Source organism: Merops nubicus, unplaced genomic scaffold (assembly GCF_000691845.1).
Source record: "Merops nubicus isolate BGI_N331 unplaced genomic scaffold, ASM69184v1 scaffold14838, whole genome shotgun sequence".
Classification (NCBI taxonomy): Eukaryota; Metazoa; Chordata; class Aves; order Coraciiformes; family Meropidae; genus Merops; species Merops nubicus.
The window spans coordinates 34,308-59,835 of NW_008625233.1; the positions used below are offsets into that span (position 1 = coordinate 34,308).

The 25,528-nt window shown below is 42.0% G+C and overlaps 1 protein-coding gene across 1 annotated transcript; it reads right to left on the reverse strand.

The window, feature by feature from the left end:
- Positions 1-12,557: 12,557 nt before the first annotated feature.
- On the reverse strand, positions 12,558-23,241 carry LOC103778052 (hyaluronidase-1-like). Its single transcript, XM_008945619.1, has 3 exons — positions 22,324-23,241; positions 14,871-14,960; positions 12,558-12,986 (listed from the first exon to the last, which is right to left on the reverse strand). The coding sequence occupies exons 1-3, from the start codon at positions 23,239-23,241 to the stop codon at positions 12,558-12,560; spliced, it is 1,437 nt and encodes a 478-aa protein (XP_008943867.1).
- Positions 23,242-25,528: the final 2,287 nt, after the last annotated feature.

Below are 25,528 nucleotides of genomic sequence, written 5' to 3' on the forward strand. Positions count from 1 at the left end.
GTCCCTCCTCAGGCAGGGCTGGGGTGTGATTAGCCCTATGCTTTACTGCGTGCTGCATATACTGATTGGCTCCCCAAGGCCCTCTGAGCCTTGGAAAGCATGGGAAAGGCAGTATCAGCAAGCCAATAATAATACTAATAGTAATACTAGTACCAATATTAACAACAACAACAATAATATTGCTGTAGGTTATTGAAGGCTGAAGGGAAAAGTCAGACCACTCTGCCCCCTGAGAAAAACTTGTCCTGGGCTACTTAAGACAGAAATACACTTGTAGTTGCTCTGTTGTTGAGGAAACAGTTACTGGTTTATATTCTCTATGAGGACAAATCCCTGAGGTTTACTGAGTTCTGATTTTATCTCATTTAATACATTTAACCACCTCACAAGCACGCACATGCTAGGAACAGGCTCTGAAGTCACTTGTTTGCAGCATGCAGAAAGGTTATCCTGTGCCCAGGCTCTGCTGAATTTTTTTCCCTTTCCTCAGGCATTTCAAATTTGCTTCCAGTTGTGCAGGACTGCACTACACTAAAAAAAAAAAAATAAAAAAATCTCCTGTGCTTTTTTACTCGGTATTTCTTTCATTTGTATCTATCAAAGCTGACTGAAAAAAAAAAACACACACACACACACAAAAAACCAAAACCAACCAACCAACCAACCAACCAAAACCATAAAACAAACAAAGAAAAAAACACCAAATCCAGAATGAACGTATCCAGTTATATGCCTTCCACCAAATCCAGAATGAACGTATTCAGTTATATGCCTTCTGCTAATTATGTTTTTCTCTGTAAACCAAGGCAACAAGGAGGCAGCCTATCTTGGCATCCAGCTGACAGTGAAAATGCACAGTGGGCAGCAATTCCCAACAGAAAGAAACTGTATGTCTTTATTAGACAGCAAACAGCTCTAGCAAAATCAAAAGACTAAGCAAAATCAGCTTAAACCCAGTAGTTCTGAATTGAACAGGCATAGAGGGAAGCACTTGAAACAGATCACAGGATACTGATGAAAAAAGTAGCCGGCTAAATGATAAGAAAACAACAAAGCATTCACCAAATGACATAAACCCTGTATCCCTCTCCCCCAATTAATCTGAGAGCTGAGGAACACACTTTCAAGCTTTGGCATTTATCATGTAACAAAAATCCTAACTCCAGTGATGTTACACTATTCGTATCAAGGGATTAGAAAATTACAAATGATGAATAGAGGCCATGATCTTTCCTCCTTTCTGGTTAACATTGTTACAACAATATGACACCGACGTAACACAGCCTTGGTTGGCTTAAACCAGGCTGTCTCAACAGGCAAGCCAATTGGCAGATACCCTTATCAAAGACGTGCATGTTTTTTGAAACAAGAATTTTCACAATCACAGACATCCAATAAAACCCTCGGAATTTTACAGAATAATCCTTTTGTTGACTTTTTATCAGCAAAGCTAGAGCTGATACAGTTAGAAGTCTGATGGGCTGGAACAAGTTTAGTTCAGTCAAAGTCATGCTGTCAGCAGCGAATCTTGCTCTCTGTGCTGGCCCTGGATTTGGAAGCAATATACTCCAACGCTGGTGACAAAGGAGATGACCCTGAGAGCTGCAGAGCTTGCAGCAGCCTCAGAGAGGACAGTGTGGGAGGATCCATTGCTGCCATCCTCTACTTTCCCTCTCCCTTCCCATACGGGTTGGGACTTATTAGACCAAGGCATCCTTTAGCAATTTGCCTCAATGAGATTCTGCAGAGTATCCCTGTTACGTTAGCAAATGCAGGGGACTGAATATGCAGCGTTATGAATAATAAAAATGGAGTAGGGCCTCACCTCACAATTATCTGACTGACCCAGTGACATTGATAGTCAAGATTCAAACCCCTTTAGTGCTTCATTAATCCTGATGTAGGTGCTAGGAATCCTGATTAGCATGAACTGCCAAGGGACAGTTCAAATTTAGGGCAGAGCACCCTCAGGATGCTACAAATCACATCATGATTCTGGTGCAGCAGAGCTATTTCCCACAGCACCTCTAAGGAATAAGCTGAATAAAGCATCAAAAGCTGTAATTCAGCATTTTAACACACATATGGCATATTGGAAGGCAGGTACTGTTGGCAACTTTGTAGTAAAATGTAACTTATTATGATGAAACATTGGGAATGCTGGACAGAGGAGAGTAGATTTTAGCAGACAAGCTTCAAGTGTCTCTGGGCTCCATCAGGACAGTCATCTGGCCTTTATCATCTCATCTCCTTTTGCAATATAGTGGACTTCTCTTATCATGTACAACAGAACACATTCTTTTTGGTGACCTACTAGATAGCTGGACTCCTGAATATGGAAAATTAAGAAAATTGATCAAGAGTCTTTATGCTATTTACTTTTCATCCACTTCATGATGCATAGATGTCTCTCATCTGAAGATGAGACCTGACAGTAGTCCAGCCTGGGAGATTAGACTCATGCTTAGTCCTAGTAAAAAGGTGGATGGTTTGATGGATTGATTTAATGGCCTATTGAAACACCCATACAATCAGTCTTTATTCTTAGCTTGCACTTCCCTGATGCTTTTGATGCCAGTGACTGGGTCATTTTCTGGCATTTACTAAAATAATCACAAAGCTTGTTTGGTTTATGTCCAGCCTGGCAAGGTTCTCAGTGCTCCATAACACAATTTCCCCACTATTTTAAGCCCAAAGGTTTTCCAGTGCTCCCCTTTGCTAAGAAGAATAGCCTTTGCACTAAGAGCTATATTTTGGGTACTTATACTATAGAATCAGCATAATGGCTTGAATCCTGGAATAGCTTGAGTGGTCTGCATTGGTGCCACACTGCCTCCATGTGATAGGATATTAGAAAATTGGATAGATTACACAATGTTCAAAGCAAGAAGATTCACATTCTTTGAGGGTATATCAGCCTCAGGACATGAAGACTGTGTTCAGGAGAGTGCTTAAACTGACTCCCTGGACAGTCAGGTTTCCTGCCATATTTGCGTGTAGTTTAAAACACCCATGCTGCAAATAGCCATGTCTGGGAGATGTTCTTAAAGGACCACAATAAAGTGTAGCCAGTAAACCAAAGTAAATTTTGAGAAAAAGTCTGGAACCCATATTAAGGCATCAGAAGTACTTGGGGTCTCCCTCTCCGGGGAGCTTCTGGGCACATGATGCATCCGTGCAGCATGGGCGGACGACATTTTTGGAGCAGAAATGGTCTTGATGCCATGTCATTATCACCCTCTTCCTCCTGAATTTCAGAGTCTGAGAGAAAAGAGAAAACACTAACAGGTTACTGCTGATATACTCTTATTCATCATAGCATTTTTAATGGTGTTGAACTGATTCTGTTAAAAAGTAGCTTTCCTCTCTGTCTACCTTCCTCATTCAATTGTATGGTTAATCCTAACTGAAAACTAAATAAGTAATGCTTGATGTTCTGAGCATATGCTTCTCACAGAAATTAAACAAAAGGTTAGCCCTGCACAATACAAAAGAGCTGACTTTCCTCCCACAGAATTTCCTGGGAGACCAGCTGAGTTACTTTGTATTTGCACTAGGGCAAGATCATGCCCCCAAACTGTGCAGAACAAACTCCCCGAAGCACACTGGAGTGATTACAGCTTGCACCCAGCACCATCAGATTCAAGTGACATTCCTTTCTTCCTACTCCTACGGAATAGCTGTAACACAACAACAACAAACAGCATTTGATTCCCTTCCCCCACCAGCTGAGTATTACATTAGAACTAAATGTTATTGTTGGAGGACATACAACAATTCAGTGTTGTCAGTCTAAGGGATTATTGCGATTATGTTAAGCCAGGAATCTTGTAAACTTTGGTAAAACTCATGTATGGATGGAGACTTTGAACAAACCTAGTGATCGTTGTTCAGTGGCCATGCCCCAGCACAGGCTCTCCATCTAGCTCACATCAGCCATCATAGGACCTGGTGCTTCACTGAGAGCACAGAGGGGATATTTTCAGGAACTTCTGCTGAGTGTCCCTGCAGCAGCTGGTGGGTGCTGGGAACTAAAGGACTAATACCAGCCTAAAAGGAAAAATTTGAGGGTGAACAAAGCAGAGATGAGTATTTCATGCAAATCGATAAAGACACACCATTTTACATCAGATGAGGCTGTGCCCCTTTAAGAGCAGAGAAATCACAGGAAAATTAAAATAGGAAGTTAGATTCTGGAAAATCACAAATCAAGTGCTCTCTGCCAAAGGTGAGGCAGCTCTACCACACAGATTAGCATCTTTGCTGCAAGCAGGTCTGTTTACTATTGGGTTTTAATCCAAGTACACTCAGAACTGAGTATATATGCTGCTGACATATGAATGTGATGATGGTGTTTACACATCACTACTCATTCCAAATCAAGGTGTATCAGTACCTGAATTCCTACAGAGATCCAGGAAGAACTTATTTTGTTCCTCCTTACTTCTAGGTTTAGAAAAAAAATGTTATTTGTCCAAATTCCACAAAACAGAGTTTGATGGTGAAACTTAAGAAAATTGTACTTGTTCATGGAGCAGTCCAAAGTTTCTGAAGGGCTTCAGTTCATGCTTGTGTTAGTTAATCCCATGCAGTAAGCATCACTTACTATTGTAGATGCTCAAGGACTTTGCAGGATCTCTTTGCTCCTCTTAGCTTCACCAGGCTTGAGGAAGCACCTTTGACAGAGCAGTGGAATGGCATGCTCTGCCCCTGCCTTCATCCTGGCCCCTCCAAGACCATCTTGCATCTCACCTGGGGTCAGTGCTCCCCAGTCCCCCAGTCCCACTGTAGCCCACTGAAGATGAGGAGGGGCAGGAGGAACATCAGCATCACCACCAGGGCCTCTGCTCTCCCATGCAGAACCGAGGCAGCCCAGCACAGAGGAGGTGATACCTGGGTGAGCCTGTTGTAACATCCCCATCAAGAACTCTGTGCAGAAATGGACTGCTGGATTCCCTGGTCGTCAAAATGCTTGTATTGAAGCTCACTATGAGGTGAACAAGGATAGAAAGGTGAACACAACTGACAGCTTAAGAAAACCCAGCTGCCCTCTGCATACCCAACCCACTGCCCAGTCAAGATGTGTGGCATCCACCCTATAGGGTTTCTATAGCACATAGGGTGAGCAGACACAAAGCCAAAGAGCAACTGCAGAAAAGGCAATTTGTCCTGCTCTGGAAACCCAGCACCTTAAGGAACAATATAAAAAATGCTCTTAATAATCTGCTGTCTAATTGACTGAGAAGGTTATTACTAGCATGGAAACAAACAGCATTTTTCCAAAAGCTGCCCACAAGTGTCAGACTGCTTGACTGTCTGAGGAAAAAAAAGCAGGACTGATACTCTGGGCTGCTTTGCTTCTCACAGATAGTGGAGAGCACCTTAAAAGCCAGGAGAGCTTTTCTGTAATGGAAAAATGAGAAAGGAGCTCTGACTCCCTCTGAAAAAAACCAGCCTGCCAGCATGTTAAAATATCATCCTAGTTAAAATACCATCAAAAAAATAAATAAAATGTCTGAAGAGGCCACATATATTGTTGAAATAGAAGCAGCTATGTGAGCGAAGTTTAAAATATTGCCTTCTGAAGTTATAGAAGTCTGCTTATTTTTAGCCTGTTAGATGCTGTTAGCTTCCTGTATAAATGCGGTTACGTAATGGCCATAATCCGCATGGCAGCAGAGACCATACATGCCAAGCTATAAGGTTATGCAAGGGCCTCTGAGCTTGCTCCCACCAGGCAGAATACAGTCTCCTGCCCCTCATAACTGTGCTGCTGCTTCTGGGTCAGACTTGCAGCCGGGTGTATTACAGCTGGCACACCCAGACACTCCTTCATATACACATCCGCATGTAGGTATGTAGGTGCAATTACACACACATATCCCCCTCTTTTCTTATTACAGCTTAACAAAGTATTCACTGAATCAGAAAAATATTACCTTGGAATTACTCTGGTGACATTAAACAAAGGATAAACTTGTGTGTTGTGACTAATTAAAAGCAGCAAAATTAAATCTCAAATGCACGCTTACTTTGGGAAGCTACCAAAAGAGTTATTCCCTCTTTTCTCCTGTGGCCTCTAACTGCTCCTTACTGCTGCATGCAATGGTATGTGAAAAGCATGTGGTGCCATTGCTGAATAAGAACAGTTTAGGGGCTTTAATCTCATTAAGCAATATATGACAGTATTGTTTTTCCTTGCTTCTTTTTTAAGGATCGGACTTTTGTCTCTGAGACAAAAGTATCCCAGCCAATATCGTTCTTAGAAGTGTACAGAACAATCATTTCTGAATTATTTTTAGAGTAACCTGTGCTTGCAAATACTCCCATTCTCTGAGTCTGGCCCAGATTGACAGGAAATTACTTTTCCTGAAACGTAAACAAAAATGAAGTTGTGGCTGCCACAGTGCCTTAAGCCTATCAAAGTTTCTATGGCAAAAAAAAACTCTCATATGCCTTCTTGTTATGCATGATGTGCAATTTTAATTCACTATCTGAAATTAATGCTTTCAGTGCAAAACCAAGGTAATTTTTAAGTTAAGAAACATTTTTTTATCTTAGCAAAGAGTTCTAACAGAAGAAATGTGACATGTATTTGTGCACAGAGCTACAAATCACAGAGTCACAGAATGTTAGGGGTTGGAAGAGACCTCTAGAGATCATCGAGTCCAACCCCCAAATCCAAAGTAGTCTGAGATTTCATTTGTGTATAAGGGCTGTTAGTACTTTCTTTTTTTACAACAATACAATTCCCATGTTCACAAAGCCATTGACCCTAACAGAGAGCACTGCATACCGAAAAAGCTGATAAAACACAAAAATGCCTTCATGATTATATTCAGCCAGTGAGCATTTCTCATCTTGTAGTGAACCAGTTTTCACCTTAAAGACTCAGAGACAAAAAAGGACTTCAGAAAATGTTTTAAATACCCATGTTCCTGAGTTGAGCCACTCCAGGTGAGCTTTGCCCTGACTTTGGCATCTGTAGAGACACTGAGGTCTGGGCTGGTCACTGCAAGCTTTGGGGGAGCCCAGCAGGCACCCTGGCATGGCAGAACACCCCATCCTTGGACCAACGTGCTGCCTCCTGTCCCACATGGAGGCATGGAGGAGGGCAGAAGCTGCCAGGTTCTACCTCTTCCCTGGCACACAGACACTGGGTGATGGGTTGGGTGAGCCATGACCATGCTGCCAGCTACTTACCAAGGCTGATTACTCACAGTGTATTTGTTTTGGGTGGCAATACTCAACTGATGGCTTTGCTACCACTTCCCTGTGGGTTTTGCCCACTTCCTTAGCCCTGGAACAACTGCGTGAGCAGCATGATGTGAGTTAGATAGAGAAATTAATTTGACTTTAGAAACAAAGCATCAGGGAGAGGCACCTTTTTTTTAACAAGGAAACTTTTGACCTGGGTGGTTTCCCAATCTAGATCAGCACAAGGGCACACAGTCATGCCAGCACAGCCAGGGGACAGCACACCATGACAGAGGGATGAGAGTGAGATGGAAGGTTGGAATGCCAGTGGCAAGTAAAGCTGTTCAATCTGGGACTGCAGCCCCACATATCTACCTTTTGGACTGAAGAGGAACAAAATTAGTCCCAGCCTTTCCATACATGTATGAGTGGCTCAGATCATATAACGTTTTATTAACGTCTCACCCAGCAGTGGTGAGAAAGAAAGAAGGACATGAACACATCTTCACAAATGTCAAAGCTTTAAAATGCTAAATCAGCACATTCAAGAAAAGCTGGAAGTCTATCAGTTGTGCTTCTGTTCATATTGTTTATCCTCTGACGAGAAGCGAAGGATTAGAGGACTGCACAGCTCAGCTTTTAGGAAGAGTAAAGATATGGAGCCTGAGTCCATTATCATCTTGAAGCAGAGGTGGTTCAGATGAAATAGAGAAAATCCTTGTGCCTATTATCTCTGGAAACCAAAGCCTACTTCCCAGGATCAACTGTGCTTTAATAGCTGGTTCTATCGAAGGACATAATCCCAAAGGTTATATCACAGATCTCTGCTGTTTCAAACTCTCCCTTCTCCAAATAATCCTACAATAGATAGAACATGGATCATGTCTCTCCAGACTGGATCATACAACCTTCCTGTGAGGATGAGTGAAGTAGCACAAACAAACAAACAAAAGAAAAGAAAAGATGCATTTTCTCTACCTTCCAGATAGATGGGCTTTACAAGAAAGACTATTCACTTGAATTTGATTTCAGAATTCAGACCTGGATTAAATGAATCAGTTAGTTCTTCACTTACTTTGAAGACTAGTATTAATTTAACAGTAACAGAAGGTAAAAAAATGCTCATTAACAAGGTTTTGACTATATTTCAAGTTTCTCCAAAGGGAAGAGAAGAAAAAAGACACCAGGATGCTAGTAAACCCTCCACTGGAAGGGCATGGAGTCCCCCAGTAAGCACAAAACAACCAGAAAAGAAGGGAAGGGAGCACAGGAGGCTTTGGCTTCCTTTGCTTTCATGGCAGCTGGCCCTGCAGGGTGCTCTGTGATCCAGCTGTGAGCATCAAGCTGCAGCCAGCCTTGCATGATCCCATCCTGGACCCACCCTGGTACAGGGCACTGATGCAGCACCACACTGTGACCCTGCCCGGACAGATGACCTTGAGCATAATCATCTGTGGAACTCAGAGGATCAAATGCATCCTGACTTTGGTACTGGCTGGTGTAGTTAGTGGTTCCACATGGAAGCACACAAGATGTGAGACTCCTTGCATTCATCTGTGCAACCTGTGTCCGCTCTCAGTCAGCACCACATCTGCTCATCTGCTTCCAACCCCACCAATGGTGGCTGTAGTTGTAAGGTTCCAGGAACATTGTCCAACAGTAAATCTTATTTTCTTTACAAAAGAAAGGGCTTTAAGTTTCTGAAATAGAAAAAAAAATCTGTAAAGTTACATTTGATTAGATAATTTGTTCCTTCAATATTTATCAAGAAGCCCAGACCAAATTCCGATTTTGGTCTTCTAAGACAACCTGGCGATGAGAATACAGAAGTGGTTTTGCAGTTCTTCAGAGAAATATATCAGCTATAATGCACAAACCTTTGTTTCCAAGCAGATGTACTACCACAGACACTCATACACACTTCTGTGTGAAGTGGTAACCTAGACTAAAGAAGAGCCATTAGGCAAATTTATACGTGACATAAACTGACAGAGCATTATAGACTTATATAGGGATCTGCCAATGTACCCTAATAGAGAATATACATCACAGACTGCATCAGGAGTATTGCCACTTCACCCACAGCATCTGCATAATTTGTATAAACTTCCCACAACGTAGCAGAACTTTATGGTGATGTTGATGAACAATTTATGTCAGCTTTAGTGAAATTTTGCTATCCAAATAAATGGTGGATATGTCATGGCACAGTTTATTCCTATAAAGCTAGAGAAATAATGGAAACACTTTACAAAGCAACACACAACATTTGAAAAATACATTTCACTGAGAGAGTGCATGTGGATTACTGCATTTTCACATCACCTCTGGTTTCAGAACACAGGACAGCATTACACAAAGCAAGATTTAAACATCTAGTTTAAAAAACAGATCTACATTGGTGACAGGTATTTAGCAAAACTGAGCTAATAGTTTCTAAGCCTTCAATATACTAAAGTATGTCTAAATTCTCCTTGAAGTTTAATGAACTCTGAACTGAATAAAGGAGCTAAAGTTGAATATATATCAACAAAAAATAATTGAAAAGGTAAGCCCCCAGCTTTGATCTAGAGACATCATTCTTAAAAACTTTTTTTCCTAAATTTTACTTTTAATTCTTTCTCTCCCACACCAAAATAGTGAAGTTTTTTACCTGCCCTTTTGCTGTCATCCATTGCTTTTACACACTACAAAGCAAAATGTCAGTGGAAGAGCTCTCCTGTAGCTTCTCAGCACACGTCATTACAATGACTCACTATAGCTAGCAGTAAGTCTCTAGTTAAGTGAAGTCAGCCCCATTTCAGTGTCTAGGTTTAAAGGGATCATTGTAGCCTTAACTTATCCACTGCAGGTCTGTTACAAGCTGGGTCTTTGACTCAAATGAATCTAAGCATCACAGTTCACACCAGCTGTGAATCTGGTCCTGGCAAACCAAAGAAAGGGTTTCATGTGGAGTTACCATGAAGAAACATTCAGAGAGAACAGGAGATTACAAAGAATGCAGGACACCCCAGCAGATTATAATGCATAGAAACATGTCAACGTTTAAAGTACTTTAGGGCAGTATCAAGGAGGGAGCTTGGTTAAAGGTCAGATTCAGACTTCCTTACTCAGTTGAGTATCCTCTCCATATAGCTTTGCTCATTTTAACCAAACTGCTACAGGAATAGGCTACTGTCTACTGTGAGCAATGAAGTCTGGCCACAAATGATCACAAATACAGACTCTAGTCAGGGAAAAAAAAAAAAATCTTAAACCCACATGTGGGTTTCTTATTAATTTCTGTGTCCATGCTTTGGAACAAGATTCATTTTGATGAAGCATAAGAAAGCCTCAGAAGAAAATTATTTTCATATTTTCCCTGAATCAGAGAGATGTAGGGGATTTCTTGGGTTTGTCTTCAATTCAAAGAAGGCATTCATTGTTTGTTCCATTGAAAGGCTGTATGGAAGACAGATCTTTGATGAAATATGTTTGTTCACATATGGACATGGATCAATGAATGCAAATGGACATGCCACAGCCTGACAGGATAGCATATAATGGATGCTAAATTAGCCAGTAGTCAGCTAAATCCATATATATTCTGCTGCTTGGCTGGTGCAATGGGAAAATGAATATTCAACCCAATGACTGGCAACTGCAGAGATTTTCAGCCGAACGGTACGTCTGAAACCGAGGGCACAAAACTACCACTAGAAATACTGATACTTCTGAAGTAATATGAATCAAGTTAGGCCTTGAAATAGTGAAACAGACTTTATTTAAAGTGTGCATTGATGTATAAATATATACTCTTTACATTTGTCCATGCAGAAGCAGTAGGATCATAGAACCATAGAATTGTTTGGGCTGGAAAGTTCATCTAGTTCCAACCTCCCTGCCATGGGCAGGGACACCTCCCACTAGACTACATAGCTCAAAGCCCCATCCAACCTGGTCTTGAACATCTCCAGTAATGGAGCATCCACAGCTTCCCTGGGCAACCTGTTCCAGTGTCTCACCACCCTCACAGCGAAAAGCTTCTTCCTTACATGTAATCTAAATCTACTCTCTTCCAGTGTGAAGCCATTATCCTTTATCCTATCACTAGAAGCCCATGTAAAACAACTCTCCCCTACTTTCTTGATCCATTCAGATACTGGAAGGCCACAATGAAGCCCATGTAAAATGACTCTCCCCTACTTTCTTGACTCCATTCAGATACTGGAAGGCCACAATGAGGTCTCCCCAGAGCCTCCTCTTCTGTAGGCTGAACAACCCTAACTCTTTCAGCCTGTCCTTGTAGGAGACATGTCCCAGCTCTCTCATCATCTTTGTGGCCCTCCTCTGGGCCTGCTCCAACAGGTCCATGTCGTTCTCGTGCTGGGGACACCAGAGCTGGACACAGTACTCCAGGCAGGGTCTGATGAGAGTGGAGTACAGGGGAAGAATCACTTCCCTCGACCTGCTGGCCATGCTTCTTCTGATGCAGCCCAGGTGACTGTTGGCTTTCTGAGCTTCACTCACACATTGTTGTCTCATGTTGAGCTTTTCATCAACCCCAAGTCTTTTTTCCTCAGGACTGGTCTCAATCCATACTGCATCCAGTCTGTATTTGTGCTTGGGATTGCCCCAGCCCAGGTGCAAGAGTTTGCACTTGTCCATGTTGAACTTCATGAGGCTGGCATGGGCCCACTTCTCCAGCCTATCAAGGTCCCTCTGGATGGCATCCCTTCCCTCCAGTGTGTCACCTGAACCACACAGCTTGGTGTCACCCACAAGCTTGCTGAGGGTGTACTCAGTTCCACTGTGCATATCACCAACAAGGATGTTAAACAGCACTGGTCCCAGAACTGATCCCTGAGGAACACCACTCATCACTGGTCTCCACTTAGAGGATCTGTGAGTTGTGGCAGATGTGGCTCTGGGCACAGTGCTGCTACTTACACAAAATGCCATTTGACTTCAGCAACAGCTGCAGTGATTGGTTTGTGATCCCTGGTCCACACAAAGACTTTCCTCATAACTATACGTTAAATCATCCAGCCGTGAAACAAAGACTCTGTCCTTTTTTAAACTTCTACATGGATGAATCCTTGTACGAGTTTATTCAGCTTTTTCACTCAGAGTTTCCACTGTCACAGCAGAAGCTTTAACTGTTGAACATATCAGTAAACCATGAGTTAAGAGTAAAGGAGCTGGTTAAAAAAAAAGCTGTATTCAAAATATATAGTGTCTGGGGCAATTCTAGGAGTGAGAGATGAAAACAGAATAAAACTATTTAATCAGCAATGGCTTTTCCCTGTGCAATAAAAACTTGCAAAGGAACAGAACTCAGTAGCATAATTTTATATTTCCCTGCACTGCCTCAGAAGACTTTAGTGTGTAGTATGAAGCAGAAGAAGCTGCATGGCTCCTAAAAGGAAGACATAAAGCTTTTGTTTTCTTGATCTACTGAACACAACACGAACCCAGCGCTCCATTAGCCTTTGGTCAGGCAGTTCACAAAAGATTCCTGTCCAGCCCTGGTAACACTGACACATGAACTTTTGCCTCATGGCTTCAATACTGTCCAAGCTGGGTTCACCAGTCACCTGGAACCTGGGGCCCCTCTCTGAGTGACGGGTTTGGATCTTAAAATTAGTGGGTGACAGATGGAGGTAAGCAGAAGAGTCGCTGTTTTTGCGGATACATCTTCCATTCTTCTTGCACAGAACTTTGCTACAGAGTTTGGCTGCTGAGGTCACATTAATGACATAATGTCCTAAGGGTCCATCAACATACCGTTTCACAGTTGAACAGCTCTCCTGTAAATAACAAAAGACCATGACACATTTCTAAGTAGCTAAGATTATGTCCAAATTTATTACATCTAGAAGATGCTAGAACAAAACTATCATTGGCCAAAGTAACCTGTGTGAAAAGGAGCAGAGCTCCTTCAGTTTACAAGGAACTGTAAAGAGAACACAGTTAATGACAAAGTCCAGTCACCAAGTACAAAGGAGCAGTGCATGGGACTGATAGGTTTCAGAGCACATATTTAGTCACTGCTTTAGTGCTGATCTCTCTAACTCCTTCAGTTTACAAGGAACTGTAAAGAGAACACAGTTAATGACAAAGTCCAGTCACCAAGTACACCATGCAGCTGTATGCCTGGAAGCCCTAAACCCAGCATTGGGTGAGGTGCTAAGCACTGGGCGAGTGTGGCGACCACCACCAGATCAACATCTGGTGTTATCTGGGTGCCCAGAGGAGCATGAAATGGGGCGGAGGCCTCATGATCCCAGTCTTCCGATGGCTTAGCCCGAAACAAAAGAAGCCACTACCTCCACCTATGCAGGTGTAAATCAACAGACTTTGTGGCATTAACTGAAGCTATAAGATTGTCTATAGTCATCCCCACCCGCACGTACACCCCGGTGATGTAATGTAAAAAACTCAAGTATAAATATCACCCCAATGTCGGCCCCAAAATGGGGACAGGGTCGACTCGGAACCATACCGATGACAGGAGGGATTGACGAATTCGCTCCTTCGCCATCCCCCAACTCGGGATGCCGTGTGGGTAAGATTATTTACCTCAGCCAATGCTGAGAGACAGACTTTTCCTCCCCAGGCATATTCGTATTTTTCTCCTCAGGTGCATTTCTGTGCTTCCCTGAGTGTACCCTTGATTATTCTCGCGACTTTACTGTGTCTAGGTCTATTGTGTTTGCTGTTCAACCAGCTTGTCTATTTGCCAGGCATTCGGGCCTACCACAGGCAAGTTGTTATTGTTTGGTGTGTGTGCACGTATATATCTAGTGTGTTATTGTTATTAGCAATAAACCTTTAGCTATACCCATGGCTTTTAATTTTATCACCAGCAATCCAAAAGAACCTTTAAATGTTGCTGTAAATAAACAATTACTATTTGCCTCCCGATCGGCATCTGTTGCATATTTGGTGCCAGCCACACACAACGGGATTTATCCCCCACCCTTTTCGCAACAGGAACACATCGTTGTCAGAAACCAGCACAGAAGTTGCTGTAATTGCAACTAAAAAGCTCCAGTTCAGCTATCCCTCTTCCTCTGCCCAAGTCAGTGGTGCTTTCCTAGAAACTTCAGGAGGAGGAAAGTAGTCTGCATGAAAAGCAGAGTGGGCACCAAAGCCCAGCCCAGGTTTAGGGGTGGTGGCTAGCCTGTTGTGCCTCCTGTGAAACCCCAGTGCAGCATCTTGCCTCCTCCATCATTTCAAGAAAGATTATTTGTGAAAGCCTGAAGAACCCAGGAGGAACTAGGCCTTTTCTCAGGGTAACATTATTTTGCATGTATCATTTCAACACTAATGACCAGAGAAAATATGCCCCTCCAGGCTTCACTCTTTCTCTGTGGATCTGTACAAACCACCACAGTTGCAGAGTAGAACTTTGTAAACCAAGCTGTGCTTATATTTATATGTTATTGCTTCAAAACCTGTCTTTCTTCTAACCTTCACTCATTATTCCATGATGATACCTCTGTAGCACTGGGTCAAATGGGACTTCTCAGCCTAATGAAAGCATAGAACTAACAAGACCTGATATTAGTACTGAGCCATCATTCTCAGTTGCTAGCTGATTACATCAGTAAAGATAGATAAGTGCTATGGAGGGTGTGGTGGCAGAGAAGCTGTTGACTCTTAAATACTAATAAACCAACACGACCTACCTTTGAGCTGGCATATTGCATACTGCCCCAGAGAACAACTCCAGCTGCTCCCAAAGCTGCACTTTCACCAATGGTATTGACCAGATCCACCTGAAAAAGAAGGCCAAACCCAGACATCAGAAAACGAAGGACATAAAAATAAAAGTAAAAAAAAGCACTAAAATATGGGTACCACTTTTTTTTCCCCCAAAAGAGACATCAGTCCTGTGGTATATTCTTCACAATAAGATCACTATTTAGTTTAGAAAGCTCTTCTGTGTATCTCCAAAGGGTTGCACAAGTTTCATTAATTAGTGTGACTACTAAATACTGAAGTCATTATAGTTAATTTACAAGAGGTCCTCCAACCAAATAGGTGGAGTAAGAATTGAATGATCTATTTTATCTAACAGTCTTTGAATGGTTACCATAACTACATAGGCATCATTTTGGTCAAGTGGTGATAAGTATGATCACACATCATTGGATCACCCTTACAATGTCTAATTGCAGTTGATGAGCTTTAGACAGGGGTCTAACTTGTGTTGCTTTAGTAATGCCAACACAGCTATAGAGCTGCTGTTCCTACCAGCATGAATGCCATCATGCTGGAAAACAATTTTGAAAAAGGAGTCTCTCCCAGTGCTACACGGTGCAAAATGAGGGGGAAAAAAAAAGGCAGACATTTGCATACTGCCTTAACCATGTCCACTTTTAGAGCTGCACCAATAAGTAGTTGAGCTGTAGCAATAGCAGCAACACAGCTCTACCAGGACACAGACTATATGTAGAACAGGAATCACTGGTGCCCTGCCAGAAACATAGCATCATAGCTTGCTTAAAGTGTCTTAAAACCATTCCCTGAGACTGTGAATATTCTGTCTAGAGAAATTAAATCTTAGAATATATGGAGGAAGGATTTTCTTCCACCCCCAAATTTTAAGGCCTGATCAGTTACATCTAAAAACATTTCTATCTACAATAATTGATTAGAAAGTAATTCCTGACCAATGTTTGTAATGACAAATATTACAATATTTCTTGATTTCATAAAGAAACAGAAAATTCATTTAAAAGGTTAGCGATGTTCTCTAATACCATCTTTTTGCCTCTTCTTAGGAGAATACAATCCAAATAATCTACCAAATTATCACAGTATGGTGGTGGCACCTTAGAAATGCAAAATTATAGAAGGGAGAAACCATGTTATTATTGCTGATTACTACTAAATAATCTATTTCATACTGTAAGTGGGCCTGTTGATTTATCAATGCATAGTGAAGGAGTCCCCATTTATAAAACTTGCATGGCCTAAGAGATACAAAAGAAAGCACAAACAAATGCCTTGAGAAAGGAAGATTCTGCTGTAGAACTGAAGATGAGAGAAGTCAGAGTGAGCAGTGACTTTGACCCTTTAACTAAAGGCTAGACAAAACAATGCAAGAAAACCTGCAGAAGTCTGAAAGAGAAGAGTTGGCCTACTGGCTCTTAGTGTAGGGTTCAGGGGGATAGAAAGTATAATTGGTCTAGCCTGAAGTTCTTGTTGCTGCTGATCATCCAAGGAGTCTGTTAGAGAATGTCATTACTCTTAGAAGAATGTAATCTGGTGGTAGTTTTATAAAAGGATAGTGGTGTGGGCTGAAGGTGTTATTTTCATGTGGGAAATCATGGGGTTTTTTTTCCTATGGGAATTGATTTATCAGTTAAAAAAAAAAAAGTATGTGAATTAAAGCTCAAAATATCAAACATTATGAGAATGTGAAATACAGCCTGACCTCTCGGTAATGAGGGTTGCCAGGCTTTCCCCATCTGCAAAGCATTTTATGAAGATTACCCAGATACAAAGACTGGTCTGTGATTCTACATTAGCCACATAATGGTTGAGTGATTTATCACCAGTTGTTCTGACAATGACCAGCCCCAACAAATATGATACCACCACCAGCAGGAAGATGAACCAATACACAGACTGTATTGTAGACAAGAAGGACATTCCATGAAGGATCGCTGGGGGTACAAACAGATCAATCAGCTGGTACATAATTGATGCCACCCCCAACAATCCCACAAAGGACATAACTCGGCCCACAACAGGTGGTACAAACAGAGACCTGAGGTTGCCCACAGTTGGCATGGGAAACAGCCAGACCAGCCAGTTAAATACATAAGAGAAAGATGCCCACATGGTGACGCTCACCCGATTGACCCGCGTTCGCAAAGGTCTAAACAGACCAGGGCCCAGCTCCAGGGAGAGTCAGGAGGTCTGCCCTGAACCAGGCAGCTCTGGGGAGTGCACTCCACAGACAGACACTCCTGACTCCCTGCAAGTGGTCCCAGCTTGTATCCCCAAGCAGACACCTGACCTTTGTCAACTCACTGCGGGACCCCTGGGGCTCATTTCCCTTCTGGCTCTCCCTGCCGGGCCGGCCGCACCCTGGGGGGAAGCTATAAGGCAAACTCACCCCCTCTGTATGAAGGGCTGTGGGAATCACCCATATGTCAACCTTAATTCAAGGCTTGGGGTTCAGACCCCAGCATTTCACCAGGACAGTTCAGATCTCATTAACAACTTTCAGAGAGTCAAAATAAATAATCAGTTGGTATTTATCGTTGCTGGATGAACTAAGACCTGAGCAAACCCTGAAATTAAAATTTTGTAAGTAATATGCCTTAGGATGCTTGACCAGGAGTCAGTAAATCCAGTTTTTACTCTCTCATATTCCACACACTTCTTTTGCTACTCTTAGAAATTGTTTAGATTCAGATCCACAAAGGCATTTCAGCATTTCATGTCAAATTCATGTGCATATAAAATAATCAAAACCAGGAACATGACCCTTAAAGTTCACCTAGTCCTCTGGGTGTGTGAAGTCCAATGGCACTGCTAATTTCACAACTGAAGTTCCCGAGGCGCTTGGGCTTCCACTTACCCACGCACTTAGAATCACCACATTGTCCATGCTGAGAAATTCAGCACTTTTCTCAGGCTAAGGTCAAAATCTGGTGTTTGATTGGAAGGTATATTCCCCTAGGCATGCTTAAAGCACTTTTATAGCACCTGTACAGGTGCTGGATATTTGCAAACACAGCATCTCATTGCAAATAAAAAATTTCATGTGACTTCATTGAAACACTTTCCTTCCACCTTGCAACCTTCTCTTTTTGAATTCTTTGAAACAAAGATCAAGTGCTAAGGGTCCTCCCCAGGAGGAAAAAGAACTAGAAAAACATGGGCTGAATTTTTTTCTCTTCCTCCTTGCTTAAAAGATGCATCATCTCCACCTAACCCTCCAGCAGGGGTTACCTTCGCCCTGAGGTTACAGATGTTTAAAGGGGTGTCATTTCTCTTTCTGAGGCCATTTTACTTCGAGCAAATTCAATGAATGTTCAAAGGAGAGCAAGAGAAACGAGGAGGAACCTGACTACAGCTTATGTAACTGAATTCAGCTTAAGTGACTTGCCCACAAGAGAAGATGTAAGGTTTCTGGCTGTCATTTTATGCATAGTTATATCTTTTACTGAATGACTGACTCATGTTCAGTGCCTCAAAATCCATCAGCACAGAAGGGCTCTTCCCTGAATAACCTATGAACATGACGTTTCATCCTCTCTTTTATTTTAGCTCTCTTTGTACACTTGTTCTTTCTGGTCTTGTGATGCCCACACTATTTCCTGGTGTCTAACACAGGGTGCTGGATTCATCCTGAGCAGGCTGGGAAGAGAACTGAGCCAAGAGCTCCTGTGCCAGAGGTTGATGCTCTGACCAGCAGACAGTCACACAAAGAGACAGGCACCACCTCAACTCTCCCCTGCCACAGACAGGCTTAGAAAATAAAAGGTTCATCCCCTCATTTGGGTATTTTGAGAAAAGGAAAAATAAGTGCTTTTCATAATGGCTGCGGGTAGCAAATGAGGAGCAAAGGTAAGGAAGTGTATCCATGAAGCCCTGAGTGAGGCACACAAGCTCCACCAGCTGCCTCAGAGACAACAGTAGTGTTTTCAGGTCTGAACCTAGCACCATTTCTCACACAGCACAGCTTGGCATTGACTAGCATGACTCTTCCAAGTAAGTGTTAAGAAGTACCTCATATGGAAGAAAACATGCAAGTTTTTTTAAAATTTTAGATATAGTTTTAAATATGAGCATCTTCTCATTTGTTTAGGTGGGGAATCCTATTTTACTCCATCTATTAGACTGTCATCCATTCACGTTAGAGGACTGTCCTGAAGAGGCAAGTTGATGAGTCAGCTGCCACTTAGGCATCTGATATTTGTCAAAGTGACAAGTCAGAAAAGTCTCTTCCCTTCAGATGCTCGTTCTTGTTCAAGCTTTTGGGGGCAGTGTGCAACAACCAAAGATCCTCAAGATTATGCTGGGCTATCTGCAAGTGGACAGCTGATTTGACAGGGAGGAGGAGGAGGCTCTATTTTCTATCAGTGCTTCTCCATATTTTGATCAGCCAAGTCACTGCACTGGATACTGAAAAAATAGGAGTGAGCTAATCCATTTCAGTTTTGGAGCTTGAGAGGAATCAGGACAGTCAGTTCTAGTTACTTGCCAAGGAAAGAAAAATAAGTACATCTGTATTCTTTCCTTTAAATTTTGAACAGTCTTAATTACAGACATGCTTTTTCTGCATGCAGGAATGGTACTGCAAGTCTGGCATGGTTGCAGGGAATGCTGACTGTAAACATGCATACCTGATCATCAGGGAAGATCTGTAGGTGAATGAGAAAATTGTTATCTATTATTCATCATTTGTTAGTTATCTTGCTGTATTAATGACTTCAGCCATCTAGTCAGGAAGAACAGATGCTGCTGTGTAACTTCCCTCTCCCACATGCTTAGCAGTGAATCGTCAAGGCAGATAGTTTCTAAGCACCCTACAGATGGCAAACTGCTTATACTCATTTTTAGCAAATACAGAAACCTTTCATAATGATTGGGATCCCAATTCAGAATTTATAAATTGTTTCCAAGAAATAAAGCAGGATTAATTTCTCAGACACCTTATGCACAACTCACCTGACTTCCATGTGCAGTCAGGATGAATGGTACAGCACACATAGCTTACAGCATCTATTTGCTACCTGAGTCTTACATCTTTCTGAAGGTCTGCTGGACCTGTATCTCTCCCTCAGTGACTGACTCACAACCATTCTTTCTGTTTTCTTCTACTGTGATATTTACTGTGTTTTTCAGGCTGTGTACAAAAGGGCTTGTACACAAGACTTGAATGTGCCAGACATAATTTCTGTTGGACCAGAATGTCACAGCTCTTGCACAGCTTGATGGAGAAGGACAGAGGTTCTCCTGGTCAAGTCCCTGTCAGAGGTCTGTTATCTACTAGTCTGCTATTCCAGTTTTTCTATGGTCATTTAGCCTGGATGTCATTGTACTACACTAGCTCTTTTCGTTTCCACACTCATGCACATTGTTGCTGCAGCTTGGAGGTTTCCTGCCTACTTTGTCAGTTTGTGAGCATCACTTAAGGGCATGTCACAGGTCAAATGCGAAGCTCCAGCCTAGTTTAAAATCTGAACACACAAAACCAATTTTAAAATATCTTGGTGACTTCAGGGCTATGAAGGAAGCAAGAACATCATTTTCCTGATCATTCCTACTCAGAGTTTCCTTAAGTGCAACCCTGCAAGCTCCTGGAAGTCTCCAAGCTGTTCTCATAGATGATGTGTATAGTCTGGAGACACATCAAGCCCTGTCCCATGGCTGCCTGCAGAGCTGGGTATGAAGTTATTAGAAAATATGTAGTGAGGCATAACCCAAAGATGTTTCCTTGGCTATGCAGGTATCTTCCCTGGCTGCAGAGATGTCAAGTAGAGCATCCAAAAGTGAATCGCTACATGCACTTAAAAAACAGGCCAGTGAATTAAAGAGTAACTTAAGAGGAACATGACTCCAAATTACCCCTGTACTGTTCAGAAAACAGTGTACGGTAAAACAGTAACTTTGCACCACCACAGATTTTTGAACTAGTGCATAACTTGCAACAGCATGTTAGTTTTCTTAGCTTTAAGTAACCTTTTTTTGTCAACCAAGGGACTAATTCACATTTTTAAAATGTATTATTACAGCCTGAAATTGAAGAACGTTCATATATTTCACAGCCTGAATTCTTCAGTGAAGGTCTGGGTGAAATGCTGCCTGTACCGACCTCCATGGCTCCTTGCCTTTAGTGGGACCCAGCCTTGCCTATTTATCCACAATTTCTGAGCTTCTAGGAGCTGAGGTTTCCATACCACACAGAAAACAGTTCTAAGGAGTCTCTGGTTGCTGAAAATGAGGCAGAACAAATTTGTAATTGCTTCTGTGTACCCTTTGCTTCCTTGGGGCAGCCTGAAACATTCCTCAGGGCATCACTTCACATCCCCAGCTCCAGCTCCAGCTCCAGCTCCAGCCTGAAGCCACATCCAGTCAGGGGTTTGCTGGAGTGACCACTGCCTTTTCCCTTGCCCCTCCTCTCCCTTTTGCTGTTCTGGTTTGAGTCAAGAACTTGTCTCTGGCAACAGCAGAAGCAAGCTCTCATGCGTTTCTCCATAAGCTAAAGAGGGGGAGCACCCTCAGATGCCCTTAGCTGTCAAGGGCTGATTTCCACACGCTCCCTGCCCTAGACTTCCTCCCCTCTTGTGGAATTGATAGTGATCAAAGTAAAACTTATGGCACTTGGGAAAACTACTAGAGTAACAAATAAGCTTCTGTGCCTTGCTATTATGTGCACAAAGTCAGAACCACAATTGTCATTACATATCCAAAAAGTCTAGGATTCGGACACATGCTTTTATCATCAATGCTGTGGCCACTGTATATTTATTGCACTTGATTGTTGGTTGAAGGAACACTGCATGACTCAGAAACTTGTTTTCTTTATTTAAAGGATTCCACGGTGTTAGCACTAAATTTTGAATCATTAAGGTATTTGAATATAGTGTTCCTTTGAAAAACAAGATGGCCAATGCTCAATGCAGGAGCTGGGAACCCAGGCTAGACTAGTTTACTTGACTGGTTTATTTCTATACTGAATGAATTTACATTCAGATAAAGAAACAAAAAAGCCCTGAGGCTCCTTTCTCATGAAAGTTTATCTTTCCATTACACTAATTAGTTTTAAACTTCAAGAAAATTGGTCAAGTTCATTTCACAAGCTGTCCTGAAGAATTAAATTATCAGAATGAATTACTTCCTTAAGGAAATGATTTCTTTATACTTTCTTTCTAAATTGTCCTCATTAAAAATATACAATGTTATCCTACAGAAGTAGATCAAAGCACTGCAGTATTAACTCTTGAAAGTTGTAGGGTTTTGTGCTGTGACTACAGCACTTCCTTTCAGAGGTGTTGCCTTAAATATGAAAAACAAATGCGTAAGTGCTTTTATACAAGGAAAACCTTTAGGAAGTGTTTTTTCTAAGAAGCTGTCTCTAATCTCTAAATTTCTAAGAAAAGTCTGTCTGCTTACCTCGGTTAAAACATGAAAAGTATAGGCATAAAATGGTCTGGAGTAAACAAACACGGGCAAAACGTAGTCTTTCCTAGCAATTGAGGCAATACGTATTGCCTCCTTAACCCGATAGTGAACAAATTTTAGGGCGTTTGGACTGGACTTCAGTACATAATCCAGGTATATGGAAGGGTAGAGAGCAGTGCTCTCCTTCCACAGCCAGAGCAGGAGGTCATTGCGGGAAGACTCAATGGGGGGGCATTTCCCCGTGTATGTTCGGGGGTGTTCTTTGTAATCATAATTGTAGCAGTCTGGGTAAAGATAGTAACCCCACAAACCGTTTGGTCTCATATGCTCAGCCAGAAGAATGGTGTTGTTCATAAAGCTCCTGCCAGCATTTTCAAATTCCTCTTTAGCCACTTTCCTTATTTTGTCCTCTGACCACTGAGGATGCCGTCTCCTAACCATCTCAAGAGATTTATTTCTATAAATGCTTTTATTGCCCCAGTTCCTATCCCACTGGGGCCTCCAGTTTTCCCAGTCAATGACTGCAAGTCCCTGAAATTTCTTCATAGGTATGCAATAGTCAATGTCAGACTTTGCTTTATTAAGGTGCTTGATAAGACTTTCATTCTGGGGCACCCCTCCATTGACAGGATCTCCATTATCTGAGTAGTAGGGATAGTATCCCAAATGAGTGTGATAGAAGATTGTCACATTGGATCCACTCAAAGTCTCATTGGTGTTGGATGCTATATCAAAAACACTGAGATCCAGGTCCACTTTGTACCGCAGCCTGCACTGCTCAGTTGGCGCGTTCCAAACAACCACGAAAGGCTTGTGCAGAACCAGAGGGGCCCGTGCTGGCTTTGGCAGCTGAGCATCCACCACAGTAAGCAGCACTGTCACTGCTAGCAGTTTGACCCAAACATCCATGGTATGGTTTTTTGCTGGGAAAATGTTATGACGTGTCCTTGAAAACAAAAACGAGAGAAGACATGTTAAAAGGGCAGTAGCCACCCTGGAGGCAGAGAGGATGGTGGAGGGATATCTTTTGGTCTGATTTCCTTTTGTTAACATTATACCCAGCGTAAACAGAGAAAAGTGCAAAACTGGGATCTTGTAAAAATTAAGTCTACTTTCAAATGCTTTGAAAGACTTGTCGATAGACTTTGCTGTCCAGAAGAATGTTCTGATGCTTAGCTTTTTTTTTGTGTTGCTTCTCACCCTGACACCTCCCACAGTTGATTCAGACCTTTTTCTAACACTTTTTTGCTCCCTGATGTCTACAAAAAATGTGTTAATAAAAGAATAACCTAAAAAAGAAGATACTAGTTGCCTCACACAGATTAATGAAGAGAACTCAGAAATGCTGCAATTTTCAGCTTATCTGGAGAAGAGTGTGTTGTTATCTACTTCTGAATTTAATTTTCTTTTTCTAAATGAATAGATGCAAGAGTGATAATCAATCTGCAGGCTAGAAGGGTGATACTATAAATGACTTAGTTGTTTAAACTACTTATTATACTGAAAGCAAATTAAATATCAATATTTTAAAGAAAATAAATTATTTTAAGCAGATCTGAACTGGCTGGAAAAAGCATGCTGTATCTGTGAAAAAGGGGCCTATTCTGTAGAAATGGGAGCTTATTAGTGTTAATTATTCCTTTCAGGATCTGCTGTTTCCCCTGACAGTCACACTGGATTGGGGACTACTAGTACTGTGGAAGCTGCCAGAGCTGCAGGGCTGCTGGCACACCAGGCACCCACACCCCCACTTTGCACCCTGTGAGGCAGCTTTCACCTGCTGTCTGCAGTCAGCTGCTCCAGCATCTGCCCTCTTCACCAAAGAGCACAGCTCAACTCTGTCCTGGTTTTGACATTCAGATCTCTTTGCTGGAGCGCCTATTATTGGTGCTGGTGAGCAAGCACTCCACAATGGAGGCCAGCCTGAATCCAGAGATCATTGTTTGCTCTTATGAACATTACTGCATCTATAGTATGACACAGTTTATCCTCTCAGCTGTTATCTTCTATTGTCTATTGTTCCATCTTCTGTCATTCACCTGTCAAGTTCTTCCATTTTCGTCACATGTTAAATCACTGCAATCACTGTCTGCATTGCAGGTTTGATTCTAATGCACAAGCCATGGGAATTTGAAATGTCCTGAAACTGGATATTTCCTTATTTTTGCATCCATTTTTAGTGATTTCTCTCCTCGCCTGTCAAGTCAGGCCCAAGTTATCCTATCACAGTTAACCTCATTTCACTTGTCCCTGGTATTTTCTCTCAGTTAACATCAGTTAATGACTTAACTTCTTTCCTGGACAAGAAGAGCTCTTCACACCTACCTATCCATTAGCTCACAGCTGAGATCCCTGGATCTCTTGCTTTCCAGACCAGTATATTCAACACACCACTCTAAATACTACATTTTGTATTACTCCTGGGATATTACCTACTAATGTGCGACAGGATACCAAATCTTCAGGAAAGCTGTGGGTACCCCCATCCAAATCTCCCATCAGATCTATTAAAGAAAAAAAAAATTTCCACTGTTTGAAAATTTGTTGGCTCTCATAAGTGATATAGTCCTGGGTGTCTTTGTTATTTGTCCTTCCTTGCCATACTTCTATCCTCTGGGTTTGATGTTTCTTCTCCTATCTGCCACAGCTCTCCTGATTTTCTGCCTTTCCCTTAAATCTGTACTTTGTCTTCATCTCCTACAGAACAGCCTTTTTCTCCTTTATCCTCAGTCTTGTGTTTTTGCATCATCAGTCCCAGAAAAGCATTGAGTCCCTCTGACTGGTGGTCTGGGACATGAGCACCTTCCCAAGAGGTGGAGGAAGGCAATTTGGATTAAGCAATGGCTAGGGACAGGGAGTGCAGAGCTGGACTGCAAGAAGCCACAACACAGGACTCCCCAGGAGCAAGCCCTAATTAGCAAGCTAGAGTTTTATGCTACTGTTGTTTCCTCATCTGCTCTCTGGTTGCTAGCTTTGTATGCCTAAATATAGATTTATCACCCAAGTTTAAAAAATTTGCCCACAATCCTTTAGATCCTGTTAAGGATAACATCCTTGAGTGAAATGGGACTTTGCTACAGGCCATCAAGCTGACATTATGTACATGTGTGCCTCTTGGAAAAGGATGCCAAGTTATTTTCATTCCACTGATCTGGTAGAAAGAAGTCTTATGCTTGTAACTGGTATCTTTTCCTCT